Raw genomic sequence first — 19990 nt, 5'->3', positions numbered from 1 at the left:
TTCTTTTGTTTTCATTATTCCACTGGTTACCCAAAAGGCAAGAGAAAGGCACCAGAGGCACAAATCAGTTCTAACTTATTACAAATATGGAGCTATACAGAAATATCAGTGTAAAGAATGTTATTAAAACAAATAATGGGTCTCTCACCTTTTGGGTAACCCTTTCCTTTTACGGATGCTGGCGTTCCGTGACTTTCCACAGTGCAACATCCCTGGAAGAATATTGATGTTAAAAGTGTAGGTTTTGTTTCAGACAGAAGCATTTGGTCATCATTTGGGTAGTTTGCTGGGAAATAACATTTGCAAAAGTGTGTTCTCTTCTTACAGCTTCCTCAAAAGTACCTTCAGGGTGTGTCAGTGTCTCTGTGTGTGCATGCTTGCGTGTCCTTGAATGAGAGTGTGTGTGTCTGTGTGTGTGTTGTTCTCATGAAAATAGTATTTATTCTTTTAAATTTTTTTTAATGAAAATAGTATTTAAATGGAATTGTGATATATGAATCTAATGAAACATAATTGTACAGTAAGAAAGGGATTCAAACAAAGATGGGAAGATTTGTATGAGATAATATAGTACAAAATAAACAATCACAAGAACAATAGACACAAAAAGGACAGGTCACTAAAAGGTAGTTGATCTCTGAATGATGAAAAAACCAGCCAGAGTCCTAGGGAAGAGACAGGGAACCATCCTTCCTTTCTTGATTTTTTAAAATTTTAAATTTTTTTTTGGTGAGGCAGTCGGGGTTAAATGACTTGCCCAAGGTCACACAGCTAGTAAGTGTCAGGTGTCTGAGGTCAGATTTAAACTCAGTTCCTCCTGACTCCAGGGCCAGAGCTTTATCCACTGCGCCACCTAGCTGCCATCATCCTTTCTTTCTCATAGCACAGACTGGGGACACTACTGGTTCCCCAGATAGCAAATATTGTTAGCTACAGTCTTGGTGTCAGGTATTTTTCCTTACTTGTTTTTTTCATGAAGGAGGGTTCTGGAGGGGGCCTGGGAAGAGATGGCTGTGACAAAGAGCATTGATAGAACATTGTACAAAAAATTTGTAGAGGTGGGAAAATCTGGCATAGGGGTCAGTAGTTTTTGATATTCTCTTGCTTTTACCTTTTTTATTGTTGTTGCTTTTGTTTGTTTTTGGTAATAATAAGATCCAAGTTTTTTTCCTGCAACTTTTACTTTCTCCCCTCCCAGTTTTCTAGCATGGACCTCCTCCATATACATTTGATCTCTTATGTCTGTTCTTCCCATCTTTAACTTCTGGAGGGCTGTATCTGCTTTCTTATATAGCATATCTAGGACTGCATGTTAAGAGTACAAATGCATTGGTTCCACTGTCCTGGATGCCAAAAAGAGTGTTATAAAAATCTTTGCAAATCTTTTCCTTTTTTTTAATCTGTTTATTGTCTTTTAGTTTCATCCTTGAATACCCTAAGAATGATGGAGTCTCTTGCCATGCTTTCTTTAAACTGATTTTTTAAAGTTCAGTGAATGAATGAAAAAGTATTACTATGTGCCATTCACCATGCTAAGAACTGAGGATACAGGTACAGAGAGAGACAGGCATTTCCTCAAGGAACAATTTTTAAATTTTTTTTTTCTTTTTTTGGTGAGGCAATCTGGGTTAAGTGACTTGCCCAGGGTCACACAGCTAGTAAGTGTCAAGTGATTTGAACTCAGGTGCTCCTGACTCCAAGACTGGAGCTATATCCATTGCGCCACTTAGCTGCCCCTAAATTTTTTTTTTAAACACATGGTTGGAAAATACTGTCATTTCCCTCCCTCTCTTTTCCAATCCTCACTTATAGCAAAGAAATACAATTAAATGAAAAAAAAAATCTGTACAATTCATCGTTCCAGTGCCTAATTCTGTAGTATTTAAGTACTACTACTGCTACTGCTGCTGCTGTATTGGTGGCTCAAGGAGTCAAGAGTCTTCCAGAACAGGTCATTGCATTGATCTTAGTTTTTTATTGTTTTTTTTCTTCTTTAGATTATCGTAGTTGTTAGATATGTTGTTCTCTTGATTTGACCATGTGTCTCTCTCCTCTCTCCAGTCAGTTTGTGCAAGTCTTTCTAAGTGTCTCTTTAATTAAATCGGTTTCTTGTGGTGCAGAAATTTTCTGATACATACTCTCACATATGAATAATGAGTATAATAAACATGATTTTCTTCTACTGCTTTTCAGTGTTTTATGAGGTGGTACTGCTCCTAAAACTTAAAAAGTTAAGAATGAATTTATATTCTAAACCAATGTTGTCTTCATTATCATCTCTTTTAGCTTGCCAAGGAAAGCAATTATTTGCTGAGGTCCTAGTCCCATTTCGTCCCCTTTTGGAAAATTGATTTCTATTTGTTAAAAAAAAAAGTTAGGAAATGGTTATAATTTGGGTTGATGGATATTCATCTATTTCCTCTTTTTTTTTTTTAAGTCCTCAGCTTGATTAATAGGTCAGGTTTGAGAAAATCAAATTTATTTTCATTTATTTTATTCAATAATTATCACCATTCTGTTTAACTGATTTTCTTTTATCTTTAAATTCGTTTCAGAAATTCACAGGTACAGAAATTCAGTCTTCTCTCTAAATTAAGTTCAGAAATTCTGTTCCATTATTAAAACAACTTAATTAAAAGAAGCATGCTATCTTAAGTCTGAGAGTTGTTTCCATATCAATACATCACCTTTTTTTTTTTTTTTTTTTTTTTTTTTGGTAAGGCAATCAGGGTTAAGCGACTTGCCCAGGGTCACACAGCTAGTAAGTGTCAAGTGTCTGAAGCTGGATTTGAACTCAGGTACTCCTGACTCCAGGGCCAGTGCTGTGTCCACTGCACCACCTATCTGTACCCCTCCAAATCACTTTTATTTGGTGTAAAACATATTTCTGTATTAGCCATGTTGCAAAAGAAAACACAGACCAAAATAACAGCACACAAAAAAATAAAGTTTTGGGGTTTTTTTAAGTATGTTTTGATCTGCATTCAGACTCTTTATCCATTCTTTCTTTTAGAGGTGGATAGCATTTTTCTTCTTAAGTCCTTCTAAATTGTCTTGGATCCTTGTATTGCTGAGAATAGCTAAGTCATTCACACTTGATCATTGTACAGTGTTGCTCTTCCTGTGTACAGTATTCTCCTGGTCCTACTCACTTTATTTTGTATCAATTAATATGTCTTCTCATATTTTTCTGAAACCATTCTGCTCATCATTTCTTTTTTATTTTTTTATTTCTTTTTTTATTTTTTTGTTGAGGCAATAAGGGTTAGGTGACTTGTCCAGGGTCACACAGTTAGTAAATATCAAGTGTCTGAGGCCGGATTTGAACTCATCATTTCTTAGAGCATAATAGTATTCCATCACAATCATATACCATAACTTGTTCAGCCATTCCCCAATTGATGGGCATCCCTTCCATTTCCAGTTCTTAGTCACCACAAAAAAAGCTGTTGTAAATATTTTTGTATGTGTAAGTACTTTTCTTTTTTGGTTTTTTATCTTCTTGGGATACAGACATAGTAGTAGTATTGCTGAGTCAAGAAGTATGCACAGTTTTATAGCCCTTTGGGCATAGTTCTAAATTGCCTGCAGAATTGTTGGATCAGTTCACAACTCCACCAGTAGTTCGTTGATGTCCCAATTTTTTCACATCCCCTTCAACATTTGTCATTTTCCTTTTCTGTCGTATTAGCCAATCTGATAGGTGTAGGGTAGTACCTCAGAGTTATTTTAATTTGCATTTGAGCATTTTTTTTCATATGACTATAGATAACTTTGATTTCTTCCTGTCAAAACTTCCTATTCATGTCGTTTGACCATTTATCAATTGGGGATTGAGTTGTGTTCTTTTGAGTTTGACTCAGTTCTCTATATATTTGAGAGATGAGGCCTTTATCAGAGAAACTTTATATAAAAAAATTCCCCTTAGTTTTCTGTTTTCCTTCTAATCTTGGTTATAATTGGTTTTGGTTGTGTAAAATTTTTTAAATTTTAATGGAATTGTGGATTTTATTTCCTGTAGTGTTCTCTATCTCTAGTTTGGTCATAAATTCTACCCTTATCCATAGATATAATAGATAAAATAGTCTCTTCTCCGCCAATTTACTTGATATCACCCTTTATGTCTAAATCATGTACCTATCTTGGTAGATGGTGTGAGATGTTGGTTTTTACTTAGTTTCTGCCAAACTACTTTCCAGTTTTCCTGGCAGTTTTTGTCAGATAGTGAGTTCTTGTCCCAAAAGTTTGGATTTGGGGGTTTATCAAATACTAGATTACTATGGACATTTACTGTTGTATATTGTATACCAATCTATTCCTCTGATCTACCACTCTATAAAAATAATTTTTATTGAAACTTTTTGTCTTCTATAACCTTTACTTCTACATGTGTTTCTCCCTCTTCCTCCCCAGGGAGCTGCTTCTTGTAGCAATGACTAAGCATAATCAGAGGGAAAACAGCCCAGCCAAAACCAATCACCAGATCAATTCGATATGATCATTATTGTTTTCTGAATAAACCATGTTTAAAATGACAGAATTTCAGAGCTGGAAGGAATGTTAGAAGTCATCTGGTTCCAATTCTTGATTTTTTTTTTAATGAAAAAATTCCATTTATGTAGCTTTCCTAACAGGTAATGAGCCTGTTTTAGTACCTGAAGAGGCAGCAGTCTGGCAAAAAGGTGGCCAGGCTGGCCTGGAGGTCACTTACTGGCCAAGTATGCTTCTGCACAAGTCACCTAAACCTCTCTAGAGCTTCATTTCTTCTGTAACATGAAGGGTTTGAACTAGATAATCTCTGAGCCTATATCCCTGATATTCCTGGGGGCAGAAGGAGCTCTCCACTTGGCCAGGGCAGTCTACTTCACTGTGGATTAGAAAGTTCTTTTATTATTTAAGGTGAAATCTCTTTAGCTTTCACCAGTTTTTCCAGTCTAGCCTGAAACATTTTGCATGTAATAGCCCCATTCATGCCTCCTCTTAATCTTCTTGTCTACAGGCTAAACATGTTAAGGTCTTTCCTTTTTCTCCTATTTTATTTTTTAAATTAAGAATTTGACAGCCATCAACAAATATGATCATTCTCATAAGCTAAGAACAGAAAAAGAACTGCAAAAGAACCCATGAATCTCAATTATGTGTAATTTTATGGAAGTATATATGACATGCTAAATAATTAAAATATTTTCCTATATGCCTCTTTGTCTTTCTGAACCTCCCCTTCCCTCTGTTTTATAAATGCTTTATCATTTATTAATTTTTATATATTTTGTTTGTTTTTAGGCAATTAGGGTTAAGTGACTTGCCCAAGGTCACACAGCTAGTAAGTGTCAAGTGTTTGGTCTGAGGTCACATTTGAACTCAGGTCCTCCTGACTTCAGGGCTGGTGGTCTGTCCACCACTTAGCTGCCCCTAATTTTTATATTTTTTAGGCATTACTGTTCTTCCCCCCATAGCAGAAAAAAAAAATTTAAAGCTCTCCCGTAACAAATAAATATGGATAAGCAAACCAGATCCACACATTGGCTGTCAGAAAACATCTGTTTCATTCTACATCTTTTGCCCATTACTTCTCTGTCAAGAGATGGGAGATAATGCTGAATCATCACTTCTCCAGTCATGGTTGTTTATTGCATTCATCAGCATTCTTTTAAATCTTTCAAAATTGCTTTCCTTAACAATGGTGTAGTTATATACATTGTTTTCCTGGTTTTGCTTATTCATTTTGTATCAGTTTATATAAACATTCCCAATTTTCTCATGATCTCTGTTTTTCATTGTTTCTTGTGGAGCAATATTCCATTACATTAACACTGTTCTTTTTTTTCCTTCATTAATGTCATAATTTAGACAGCCTTTATCCAGTAATTAGGCCCTTTGTTTCTACACAAAACTTGCTGTTATAATTTTTGGGATGTATAGGTCTTCTCCCTTCTTATCTTTGATCTCTTTGAGATATGGTCCTAGTAACGCCTAATGTGAGAGATGAAATGTTGAGTTTGGGGAAGAGCTAGTAGTCCAATTTGGTTGGAAAGTAGAGTATATGACACTCTAGAGCATAGAGTAATGTAAAATAAGGCTGGAAAAGTCAACTTGGAGCGGTTTGTAAGGGGCCTTAAATGCTAGGCTAAGAAATTTGTATTTTGCCCTAGAAGAAGAGGAAGGTCCTAAGCAGTTTGGGGCAGGGTAATGATATGCAGTCAGACCTGTGCTTTACGAAAATCATTTTGATTTTGGCAACAGCATGAAGCACAGATTGGACAAAGGACATGCTGGAGATAGGGAGGCCAATTTGAAGGTGATTACAGTGGCCTCGATGACAGGTAGTGAGGGCATCAACCAAGAGGGGGGCAGTATAAGAAGAGGAAGGAATGGTTTGTGAGAGTGGCTGTGGAGATAGAATCCATGGGTCTTGGCACCTGATTAGATTTGAGGTCTGAAGGGGAGGGGAGTTGAAAATTACTTTGGGTCTGTGAACCTGCATGACTGATAGGATAGTAGCAATATTCAGCAGAAATTGGAGAATAGAGGAGTCACAGACTTGGGGAGAGAAAGAAAAGTTTAATTTTTTGGCACGTTGAATTAGATTGCAAGAGAATTGAAGCTTATTTGGGTGCATGATAAGGAAGTGGGCAGTGAATATAGGCTTTTCTTTATAGGAGTTTATTAGTGAAAGTGAAGAGAGAGGAGCTGATGATCACTTGGGGTAGAGGGTAGGTATCAGGTTTTGTTGTTTTGTTGTTTTGTTTGTTTTTTTAAAGTTAGAGGAATTTTGTTCTATATGACAAGTTCCTAAAGGCCACTGAAGGGATGGCATCAAAAGTGTAAGTATAAACAGGTTAGCCTGGGCAAGTAGGAGGTCTGCTAATCATAGGATTATAGAGTGAGTGCTGGAATGAATTCCAGGAGTCATCCAGGCCTATTATTTTACTGGAAAGGAAATTGAGAACAGGATAAGGTTAAGGGATTTGCTCAGAATTACAGAGAGGTAGTATGTAGCAAAGGCAGAAACCAGGTCCTGTGACTTGCTGTCCAGTCTGCTTTCTACTGTCACACTCAGAAATTGAATCAAATCACCAAGCTTTTATTAAGGATCCACAGCATGCTAGGCGCTCTACTCTGTCCTCATGATAAAAATGACAAAGAATGAAAGAATCCCTCCTTTCACGAATGTTAGATTCATTCAGGGTGAGACGCATGTACATATGTAAATAAAGACAAAGTAGTGAGGAGGGGCACTGGCAATTTGAGGGGATTGGGAAAACTTTTATGTAGAAGGTGATGCTTAAGCTGGATTTTGAAGAAAGAGATGGGAGTCTCTGAGGCAGTGGCATTGAGGCAGTGCATTCCAGGTGTGGAGGATAGCTGGTGCAAAGTCATGGAGGTCCAACGTGGAATGGGAGGAACAGAGAGAAGGCTCGGGAGGGTTCCAGGGAATCCTGAAAGGCGAATGGTATATAGTATTGGTGATGGCAAGCAAGGCTAGGGCCAGGTTGGGCAGGGCTTTAAAAACCAAATCAAACTGTTTATATTTGATCTTGGAGGCAATGGCGAGCTATCGGAGTTAGGAGAATGGTATACACGTGAGGAAAATCAGAAGAGGCAGGGGTAGGTAAGGACGTAGAGAGCTTTTGAGGTGTCTTGGATGAAAGAAGCCCACTGCAGATTTCCTTCGTTTTCTCAAACTGCTGCTTTAACTTGTTTAACTGAGTTAACTTGTTAAATGCATTAACTTGTTTAGCAGCTTCATCACAATATTGACATATTAAGCTTGTAAAAACCCACACGTCTTTTCCATACTTAGAGAAAATTTAAAAAAAATTAAAATTCTCAAGTTACATACAATTTGGGGAAAAAATAATGCTTATGATTGATGGATTGAACATGCTAGGGTCTATAATTAGGCTAAAAAGTGCAATATACTACATCCAATAAGTATTTTGATAAATAAGTGCTGGAAATGGAATTGTTACTGGCTGATGATTTTGTGCGCAATTATTTCTAAAAGATTGCTTAAATTAGTGAGGCTTGCAATTCTGTCCTGGAAACTCCAAAAGTAAATCCATGTTTCAGACTGAGATTGATAATTCAGCTGTAACAGTTGAATACTTAATCCTAGTGATTTATGTTTCAGGATTTTTTATAAACAGATAAGCTTGTCATACAGCGATTTTTGATAGTATGCTGAGTTTATAGAACCAGGTGTATGTGTGACGTGCTATATTCCTTAGCTTATGTTTTTAAAAAGTCTTCTGGATGCCTTTTGTTTTTATATCAGCCATTTCTGGATAGAGTGCTGGGTCTGGAGTCAGGAGGACCTGAGTTCACATTTGACCTCATATACTTAATAGCTGTGTGACTCTGGGCAAGTCACTTAACCACTGTCTGCCTCAGTTTCCTCATCTGTAAAATGGGCATCATAATAACACCTACCTCCCAGAGTTGTTGAGGATCAAATGAGATAATATTTGTGAAGTGCATAGCACAGTGGCGTGTAGTAGGCGCTTCATAAATGCTTATTTTAATTTCCCCCCCCCAATTAAAAGCAGTTGACTCTATTACCATATCTAACATCATATATAAAACTCCATACCTGTAGTCTGCAACTTGTCAAAGAAAAAAGAAGGGAGTTTTCTCTTTTCTGGGCCCAAGATTATTCATTACAATGAAATAGGGCTTGTCTTCCTTTGGTTTTGGTTCATAGGCTCATTAGAGCTGGAAAGGACCTTACAGACCAGATAGTCTGACCCCCTCATTTGACAAATGAGAAAACTAAGGCCCAGAGAAGGTAAGTGACTTGCCCAGAGTCACACAGGAAGTAAGTAGCAGAGCTGGAATTTGAATCCAAGTCTTCTGACTCCAAATCCAGTGCTTTGTTTTCATTTACATGATTGTCTAAAGTGTGCATATTGTTTTCCTGGTTCTGCTTATTTCACTAAGCATCATTTTGTACAAGTCTTCTGTATTTGTTTCATTTCTTCTTTTCTTGTTTTTCATGGTGCAGTAATGTTCCGTTATGTTAGTATTCTACAGTGAATTCAATTAATTCCCCAATTCATAGCTCTCTGCTTTTAGTTTTGTTATTAAGGAGTGCTACTATTAATATTTCTGACCGTTATTGAGATCTTTGGGCCAAAAGCTATGAAAGGTTTACTGACTTGGTTGTATAATTTCACATTGTTCCCCATTATGATTATTGGACTCTGTCATAGCTTCATACTATATAACAACTCTGTATTACTGAGCGTATCCACATTATTTCATCTATAACTATATATTTTTTCCTTTTTTTAATTGTGTTCACTTCTTTATTTTTTATTTTTTATTAATTAATTTATTTTTAGTTTTTAACATTCACTTCCATAAGATTTTGAGTTCCAAATTTTCTCCCCATCTTATCCCTCCCCCCACCCCAAGACGGCATGCATTCTGAATACCCCTTCCTCTAATCTGCCCTCCCTTCTATCTCCCCCCCCCTTTCTCTGCTTCCCCTTCTATTTTCCTGTAGGGTAGGATAGATTTCTATACCCCATTGCCTGTATATCTTATTTCCCAGTTGCATGTGAAAACAGTTTTTAACTTTTGTTTTTAAAATTTTGGGTTCCAAATTTTCTCCCTTCCTCCCTCCCCACCCACCCTCACTGATAAGGTAAGCAACTAAAAATAGGTTATATATGTACAATTATGCAAAACACTTCCATAGTAGACATGCTGTGAAAAACTAACTCTATTTCCCTTAATCTTATCCTGCCCCCCCCATTTATTCTATTCTCTCTTTTGACCCTGTCCCTCCTCAGAAGTGTTTGCTTCTGATTACCCCCTCCCCTAATCTGCCCGCCCCTTTATCATCCCCTTGCTCTCTTATCTCCTTCCCCCCTATTTTCCTGTAGGGTAAGATAGATTTTCATATCCAATTGAGTGTGTATGGTATTCCCGCCTTAAGCCAAATCCAGTGAGAATAAGATTCACTCATTCCCTCTCACCTTCCGCCACTTCCCCTCCACTGTAAAAGCCTTTTCTTGTCTGTTTTATATGAGATAACTTACCCCATTTTACCTCTCCCTTCTTCTCCCAGTATAATCCTCTCTCACCCTTTAATTTTATTCTCCAGATATCACTCCATCATCTTCAATTCACCCAGTGCCCTCTATCTATCTTTCTATCCGCCTGTCTATATATACATATAATTTTTTTCCCTCCAACTACCCTAATACTGACAAAGGTCTCAGAAGTTATATAACTAGATTTTAAAAGGTATTGAATTTGTCTGAGTTTGCCTCAAATTATACCCTTATGACTTCAAATTTTTCAGAAATTTTACATTTTTATCATTCTTTTTGAAATGCACTGAAGGTAGCATATTATACTGTGGAAAGTATGCTGGACCTGGAGACAGAGGATGAGGGTTCAAATCCTGCCACTGTCACCTAACCTCTCTAGACTTCAGTATTCTCATCTGTAAACAAAGTTGTTTCCGCTAAGAATCTCTAAGGCCCCTTAAAATATGAAATCTTTCTTCTTATAATTTTAAACAACCTGATGCAGTGTCATGCTTTCAATAAACTTTGAGTTGCAGTAATTTCTCCTGAGTTAAAATTCTTAGCTTTTACTGTTTAAAAAGTCATGATTTTTTTTCCTAAGGGAATCCCAGTACACTTTTCACTATACCCATTCTGTCTCTGTCATACACACACACACACACACACACACACACACTCACTCTCTCTCTCTCTCTCTCTCTGTCTCTCTCTCTCTCTCTCTCTCTCTCTGTCTCTCTCTCTCTCTCACTCTCTCTCGAGCCATTTGGAGGAAGCATTTAATCAGAGCAAGCATTTAATCTGTTTGAGCTCCACTTCTCTCAGATCTATAGAATGAGAGATTAATGTCTACCATGCTGGATTGTTGTAAAAATGATCTGATATAAATACAATTTGAAAATGGTATAGTGCTTCATATATGTAATGTTATCACGAAAGACAGTTGAGATTGTAGTGATTAACTTTGCGGGGGGGAAGCAAATATTTGCAAAAAACATTCGTGGAGGAGATCTCAGCAAAATTAAGTTTTATTGATGCTTCTTTTTTTAACCCATAGTATCATAGGTTGGATGATCTTGGATTGAAATTGGAAAGGGACCTTCTTTCTCTCCTTCCCAATCGAATCTTCACTTGTAACAAAGAAAAACATTACAAAATCAAGACAAGATGACCGTCTCTGTGTGTGTGTATGTGTGTGGTATTCCATGTCCATATTTGATGGGTGTTTGGTCCATTGATTGAAAGTACCATGTTTACCTGAAATCTTATGATACTGTTAATGTTTTGTTAGATTGGTATACCCCATTCACTCAGCTATCCTTCCAACTGTTGTATATGCTGCATCCACTTTGTGTCTGTTTTTTTGTGGCCACAAAAAGAAAAGCAATGTTTTTTTATTCAATTCTGTTATGTGTTGATAAAACTAAAGATAGATTTGTTCTTTTAAGTAGCTTTTTTTCTTTAACTTATTTTTGTCTTTAAAAATTATTAGTATCTTTTGTTTTCATATGACATTCATCTTTGAATATATCTCCCTGCTTTACTCAGTGAGCCATCCTTTGGCTTTTTTTTTTTAAGGGTAAAAAAAGCTTAAAAAGAAGAAGAAGATAAGAACTAGTTGAGCAAACTAACCAAGACATAGACTTCTTTGTCAACATGTGCAGTGTTACATAGTGGGCTCCTCTGCTTTGCAGTAAAGGAGGAGAGGTTCATTTTCTCGGCTCTATTTTGGGGCCACACTTATTCATTATAAAGTATTTAGTTTTGTCTTGTCTCTCTCCCCCTCCTCCCTTTTAACTGTATCAATTCATGTATCTTCCTGTGGTCCTCTTGAGTTCTTTGTGTTTGTCATTTTTCATATTGTCGTAATTATTCCATCACACTTTTGTACTACAATTTGTTTAGCTATTCCTCAATTGATGGGCATTTACTTTATTTACATTTACTTTCTGTTGGAGGTACACATTCAGCATAGGAGATCTTATGTACTACTAAATGGCGATAGGAATTAGGGGAAAATGAAACCTTCTGGACAGCAATATTTCCTCTTTAAATGCTTGTGTTTTTAATAATTATAAATGTCAAGAAAGTTTTATTAGCACCACTAAATATTTTGTAAGAGTGATTAAGTAACAATACTCATTGTAGTAGATAGATAAAAGATGTATGTGGAAAGTTTCACAATTTAACTGATTACATTTATTAATTTATTGTTATATTAATATTATTAATATTAATTACTAATTAAATTAAATCTAACAATTTAACTAATTAAAAATTTTTTTCATTTTTTGTTTTTTTAAGTACTAACTTAGCTTTTCTAGTTGGGATTTTAGTAATGACCTTTATTTGATTAAATATTTATCCTAACAATTAGTTGTAATGACAAGTACCTATAAAATAATTTCTAATTTAGAAATTTGACTTCCTCTCCTTTTCAGTATAAGGGAGTAAGTCAGATGCCTGTTTTGTAACTGTTATAGTGATAGTTCATGAGGCCTACATAACTTTGGGCTCATTTTGCTTGTGACTGCTTACATTTTTAATGTGAAATGCAACCAGTAAAAATGTGTGACTGTCTTGCTGATTGTACAAATTGGTGGATCTGCCTTATGTAAAAAAAGGTGTATTCCAAAAAGGTTCAATACAAGTTGATTAACTGAAGTATGGTAGGGGCTCATTAATGAAAGATACCTTTTTTGTAGGTATGGGTTGCCTGTAACATCTTTGCCAAAATGTGAGCAATTTCCCTTTTTGCTCAAGTGTGCTACTAAAGCCTCATGTAAGAACAAGCATAGTTTCCCATTTAACCATTGGAAGGGTGTGTTCTTGTTCAAGAAGTTGCCATCAGATAAAAAATAAGACCAAGAATATATTTTAAAAGCAAAAATCATAAATTATAAATTTCTATAAATTATAAAGTGCTAAATTGAAATAGCACGATTATACTTTGTGTTATATAAAATGGGCATGAGTACGTTGCATATACTTATTGAGAAGGCATAATGAATATGCCTTGTCATAATAGTGTAATGAATAGAGAGGTGGCCTCAAGTCAGAAAGACCTGGGTTCAAATTCAATCTCTAACACATACTGGGTAAATTATTTAATAATCAGTTTGTCCCATTTTCCTGGACTGTAAAATGGGAATAATAATAGCACCTACCTCACAGGGTTGTTGTGTTTTTAGCTAGACCTATGATTTCATTGGTAAAGGGAGCTCCTAATGAGGAAAGTCCTGCTTCTAATGTAGATCAGGACTGAACTTTGCAACTTAACAGTGACTGAATATTGCCCTCTGTGCTGAGAAGATTCATTTACACATTAAGGATTACATAGCCAATGGATGAGAAATGGGACTTCGGCCCAGATCTTCCTGACTTTTTATCATTAGATAGTGCTTTTATTTACTACTTATTCCCCATGTCAATGGGAGAGAACCCATATTTCCTGCTTCACTTTGTGTCTGAAGTGTACTCCTTCATAAAAGTTGTAGGCTGGACCCCTCCAGCCTCCCTGGCTGTGGTGCAGATAAGCCACTCATATTATTTAGATTAGCAGGAAGTCATTAGCTACAGTCCTTCCAGTAAGACCTGGGCCTTACCATCTTCCCTGCCCTGCTTACTCCAGATGCCTCGACATTGCCATCTACTCTGTTAAAGACTTGTGTACATATAGAGGTCAAAACCTGGGGATTCAGAACTAGTAAGGGCCTTGCTCTGCCAGGATATTGTACCTTTATGGACCCCTGGGCTTTTCTGTCCACCCTGCAGTTGAACCTCTTTCTGTGTGTTCTCTTCCTGCCATTAGAACATGAGCTTGAGTGTAGGTAACAATGTCCTTTTTATTCATATGCACAACCCTTAGCCCAGCGGTTGGCATATGTCAAGGGCTTAAATGCTTTTTCACTCATTTATTTATATTCCACGTTGGAAATGTATGAACAGAAAAGTGGGCCAGTTTATGTAGCCAGATGAAGGGTATAGTGACTGAGATGTCCAGGGAGCCCTTGAAGTATTTCCTCACTACTGCCTGTAAAGGATATCTTGCTAGTAACACATTGATGAATGTGTACAAGGAGGAACAACAGGGCATATTTTTGTTCTTTGGGGTAAAATTGAACCAAAAATAAAGTGTGCCAGATGAAATTGGTAGATGCAATAATAATGTGACATCTGAGGTTTGGCCAGGTCTGCTCTGACCTGTTTAGCTATATAGGCTGTAGGGAGAGAGAAGAGAGAGAGGGAAAGACTAAGCTGCCTAGTTTGGAGATGGTAGTAAGTATTTCAGTGCTCTTTTCATATTTGCTTTGAAATAGATAGCAGCAGTGTAAGAAATAAATTTCAGAGATATCTGTAGGATGACTTTATTCTCCATAAATGTGCCTTTAGAATACTGTACCCTAATTTCCCTGATGGTGTAAAAAGAAGTACAGTTATCCCTTCCATATTGTGGCTTTCCCCATTATGGTTTTGATGTATGATGGTCAGCGTAAGAAATTAAATGGGAATTTTTGAGGAGGTTTTGCAGAAGCCTCAGATGACACAGGAAGGCTAACGGGTGACACAGAAAAAGTTTAGAAACTCAGAAATGCATAAAATATATGTATAGTATTGTATTATATTTATATATTTTATCATTTAAAACCATAATAATTCATACTTCTTCTCTGGTACCAAGAGAGGGCCAAAAAAATTTTATGTAGATTTTTCCTCATCATGGGGAAGCCATCCTAACCCCTGCAACATAGAAGGGAAGGTCTTACACAATTCCAACTGAAGGTGAGAAGTCCACCTGAAAACAGATCCAGGGGTGGTTATGAAACTTCTACATTGAGATTCTGAGAGGGTTCTAAATAGGTGTCTGAATTTCAGAAGTCCTTTAGAAGAAGAAAAGGAGAAGGTAACCTAGCGCTGATCTCCCTCAGTGACTTTATATTCTAGGCCTTAGCAGCCTCCAGTATATTTTTTTCCAATATAGTTGATTATCTTGCTGTCATCTTATCTCAATAGGTTTTGGTAAAAATGGTTTGGGCCGAAGAGGAAGAATGGGCCCTGGAAAAAGACGTTCGTATGGAGTTATCACTGGCCTGGCAGCTCGGAAAGCAAATGGGATTCGTAAAGGAGTAAGCCCTATCAACCGACCACCTCTGAGTGAGAAGGTAGGATGATTGAACTATTATGAAAATAATAATAATGTCTCTCCCTTCCGCATCCATTCCCCCTCCCCCCAATTTGAGTTAGAATTGACGTGTACAAAACTGATATCTTAGTTTATATTAAAGTGCTTCAAAAGAACTGTTATTTTATTAATGCTGGTACTCCGAGCTGATTATGAATAACCTTAAGAGATAATTCTGTGAATTACTATGGTCAAAGCTTTCATTATCTGGTGACTAGCCTTTTGCTGAGGAGTCTTTTGAACTTGACCAAGCTTAATTCTTAGAGGACGTTCATATTTGGGACTATATTTCAGTTTTTTTGTTTTTTGTTTTTAGCTTAGGAGAACATGACAGAGCTTGTGCTTCAATGACATGACATAGGTTCAAGAACTCAGGCTCACATCCTTTGCTGGATAAGCCATTTTAGCTAGGATTTGAGGGCAGATCAGTTATCAAAACATAATAAATTTTAATTTTTTGTTTGTACAGTATTGTTGCTACATGTACATCTACATACATAAACACTATAATAAATGCTAAACTAGAAACTATCCAGCTGCCTTAAAAAACTAAAAATTTTTTTAAATTCGAACTCCACTAGTTTTTTTTACATTTGCCCTTTAAGTCTGTTTTTCAAAGTGATTATAATGGATAAAAAAGGATTATAGGAGTGCTCAAAATAATTTAAAAGGACACTTTTTTTTCAAGCATTTTAAGTTACTGTTCACATAGAAACAGCTTAATTGCAAATGACTGTTATGTTTATTAAAATAAGTGCGATCAACCTAACTTGTTCCTCACTCTGAGCAACTGGGCAAATGGCTCTATCCAATACTTTTGTTCAGATTTATGCTTTCTTTATAGTCATTTTGAAACTTTCAAAAAGGTAAAGTGCACATCTGTGTCTCTAGTAAGACAGTCTTACTTTAGACCTTAATAAAAGTAAAATTTACATTATTTATCTGGTCATTGAGCTGGAAGGGGCTTTCGCAGACTAATCAGTATAAAGGTTAGAATTTGTATTAACAGAATTTCTTAATGTTTTTATATGAGTTTAGGGTAACTTAAGATCATAGATTTAGAATAAGAAGGAACCTTAGAGATGCTATCCATTTTTTTCAGCTTTTAAAAAAAAATCTATTCTGAAATGTAGATATGTTATATGTGTTGTTTATCTTTTAATTTTTCTCTCATGTGAATGTTGTATTTTCTGTATAATTTACCTGGTTGATATATGTATATAATGACTTTTATCATCTAAGATTTTGAATTATGTTTGTTTTTTTTTTTTGGTATTGTTTCTCTGATTAAGTAAAAATGCATTTCTTACGAAAGAATACTTTTTATAATTTACTGTTTGTCCTAGTAACAAAGACTTGAGGTTGTCTAATTGAAACCTCTTGTTTTGAAGACAAAGACTGGTCTAGAAATAGAGAAATTCTCTACTTGAGTCAGTCAAAAAATCTTTGCTAAGCACTGTAAGAAATATATGAGATATGGTAATTTTACTCAAAGAATATAAATAATATAATATATATTATGTTATATATAATATATATTATATATAATTATATGTTATTATACATAATATATGTAATGTATATTATACATATATTATCATACACAATATGTAATATATAAATAATATGAAATATGTAATTAATATGTAATATTATAACAAATATGTAACCTAATATATTATTTTATTATACTAATATATACTGTATATAATGTGTATAATATATTTTATAATATGTAATTATATATAATATATAAATAATAATATAAATATAAAAACTTTACTCAAGGAATATAAAAAAGTAATGAATTGTGTAGTATAATCTACTGAAAGTACTGGAAGAGATCGATGAAGTTCTCTTAATTCCCTTGATCTTACCATCACTCCTAAGTGTTAACTTATCATGTTCAGGAACTCTGTAATTCTTTTATCCAGTCATACTCTTTTACCATGCAATTTCTCCTTATGCCCATATACTCTACTCTCCTGAACCTTCAATCCTTGTTAAGCTATTCTTGGATCCTTTGATCCCATGTCATGTTATCAGTTATACCTCACCAAACCTCAGTCCTGGATTACTGGAACATTCTTTTTCTATTCACAATTTGCTGGAGTTAAGTCACACAGTCATGCTGACTGGGCCTACTGCAAATGTTTTCTAATCTTAAGTGGGCCTTCAATGCAGCAAGACAGTTCTACTCCCCAGTTGATTTTCTCACTCCCCATAGAACATTCCACATTCTCTCTCCAAACCTCCCATACTTCCCCTTCTTTATACCCTCTGAACTTAGTATTTTGCTTCATACTTGACTAAATAATGCCATTCACTTCAAGCTCTTGTTTTCTTCACCCCTTTTCATCTCACATTTCCTTGATATCTCCCACTGTCTCTTCCTTTAATCTGTGATGAAGTATTGGCCTTTCTCCTTGACATTGCCAATTTGTTTATATGTACCCTTGGTCCAACCCTCCTCCTCTTTTGCAATAAATTACCATACTACCATTCCCTCCCTCTCTAGTCTTCAAGTGTCTATCTGCTGGTTCCTTTCCTGTTACATACAAAAATGTCCAAGTCTCCCATACCCTTAAAAAATACTTACTAGATCCTATTATCCTGTATCTCTCCCTCTTCTCAGCTAAATGCCTTGAAAAATGTATCTACATCCTCTCCACTTACTCTTAAACCCTCTGCAGTCTAACTTCTGACCTCATTCAACTTAAACTGTTCTTTCCAAAGTTATCAGCAGTCTCTTAATTACCAGATCTAATGGCCTCTTCTCAACTTCATGCCTGATTTCTGTTAAGAATTTTACACTCTTGACCACTTTGTCCTAGATGCTGTCTCTTTTCTTTGGGTTTTTATGATTCTGCTTTCTCATTTCTCCTATCCACCTTGACTCCTCAGTTTATATTGCTGGCCCTTCATTCTTATCTTGATCATTAGCCAAGGCTTTCTCCTGGCCTCCTCTTTTCTATCTGTTCTCTGTCATTTGGTGATCTTATAAGCTCCTGTGGTTTCAGTTATCTTTTTGCCAATAACTCTCAGTTCTTTATCTCCACCCTAGTTTCTTTTCTGAGTTCTAATCTTATATCATAAGTAGCTTATTTGACATTTTAAATTGAGTGTCCCATAGATAATACAAACTTAACATGCCCAAGACTGAACTCACTCTCTTTTTCCCTAAACCCATCACAATCCTTCCAGTCACCGAGGCTTATAAACTTGTGTAATTTTTTGTATGTTCACTCTTGCTTTCCCTACATATCCAATCAGTTGTCAAGCTTTGCCATTCTATCCGTAATATCCCATGTATATGTCTTCTTGTCTCCACTCACAAAGCCACCACCTTCCTTCCGGCTTGAGTAGCCTTCTGATTGGTCTTCCTCTCTCAGGTTTCTCCCTACTCCAATCCATTTTGCACACAGCTACCAAAATGATTTTCCTGAAACACAGCTCTGACCATGTCACGTCTACTCCTTTCACTCAATAAATTCCATTGGCTTCCTGTTAAATCTAGGATCAATTATATTCTCTTCTCTTTGGCATTTAAAGCTTTTTACGACCTGGACCCTTGCTGTCTTATCGGTATTTTTACACAGCACTCCCCTCCATGCACTTGACAGTCTAGTCATGTAGGTACTCTTGCTCTTACTGACATGCTGTGCTCCATCTTCCATTGCTGTGCCTTTGCTTGAAATACTACTTCTCTTCATTTTCACCTTTTAGGTACCATGACTTTTCTTCAAGACCAAGCTGAAATGCCTCTTCTGCAAAAGTCTTCTTTCTGGTTTCCCCCCCATTTGCCTAGTGTCTTCCCTTCTAAAGTTACCTCATATTTACTTGGTGTGAACCTTGAATACTTTTGTTGTATATGCTGTATCCCTTGTTATGATATAAGCACCTTTACATTTTCCTTTATTGCTCTCAACATAGTATCTAGCACATAGTAGTTTATAATATATGCTAGGTAATTGAACTGGGCCCTGATGTTTTTAAACGCCCAATCCAATAGGTTGAGTTTGTATAGGAGGGGAGGGGAGTATTCTGGTCAAAGAGAACGTAGAGGCGTGAATGAGTATAGTGTGTTAATAGGAGGATGAGAGAGACTGGTCAAATAGCATGTGTTGTGAAATATAATTGAATAGGTAGTACACTCTCCTCATTTTGCAGATGAGGAAGCATGTCTGGAGAAATTAGGTGATTTTGCTCATTGTCACAAATTTAATAAATAACAAAGTCAGGGTTCAGATCCAGCTCAGTAGAGAAAAATTTGGGGAGAGATTGGGAATGAGAAGGGGAGTTAAAATTTGATACTGCAATCTATAGTGAAGCATTGAAAGTTTTTTAATAGGCGTGACAAGATATGAAAGTATATTTTAAGAAAGCCTAGCTTGGCAGCAGGGTTAAGGATGGATCAGGGTGGTGAGAGTCAGGAGTTAAGAGCAATTTCTCAAGAAACTATAAAATTGTATTGTTTTTAATGTTGTGCTTTTTTATGCTTGACTTCTCACTTTCTTTCATATATGTATATAAATTTGTATTTTTCCTAACTTAAGTATAATAGCTAGACTTGATAAGTATTCTATTTTTAGAAATGAAGTATATTTAAAATTCATAAGTATAAAATTAGTCAAACAAATGGAAGCATTGGTTCATTTGATACCTGTGATAATGAACAAATGCATTGCTCTTGAGCAGGGTTTCTTCACCTGGGGTCCATGAACTCTTTGTTGTTGTTGTTGTTTGAGGTTTTTTGTGTTTTGTTTTGTTT

The 19990-nt window shown here is 35.9% G+C and overlaps 1 protein-coding gene across 2 annotated transcripts in view; it reads left to right on the top strand.

The window, feature by feature from the left end:
- FYTTD1 (forty-two-three domain containing 1) overlaps nt 1-19990 on the top strand; it is a 46469-nt gene that overhangs the window by 10064 nt on the left and 16415 nt on the right. For both annotated transcript variants that reach the window (XM_027845282.1, XM_027845281.1), the window contains exon 3: nt 15051-15199. In XM_027845282.1, coding sequence (XP_027701083.1) covers nt 15051-15199 — 149 coding nt within the window. The remainder of the gene's footprint in view (nt 1-15050; nt 15200-19990) is intronic.

Source organism: Vombatus ursinus, unplaced genomic scaffold (genome assembly GCF_900497805.2).
Source record: "Vombatus ursinus unplaced genomic scaffold, bare-nosed wombat genome assembly UNPS02014959.1, whole genome shotgun sequence".
In the NCBI taxonomy this organism is placed as follows: Eukaryota; Metazoa; Chordata; class Mammalia; order Diprotodontia; family Vombatidae; genus Vombatus; species Vombatus ursinus.
This window is presented reverse-complemented; position numbering and strand designations above follow the sequence as displayed.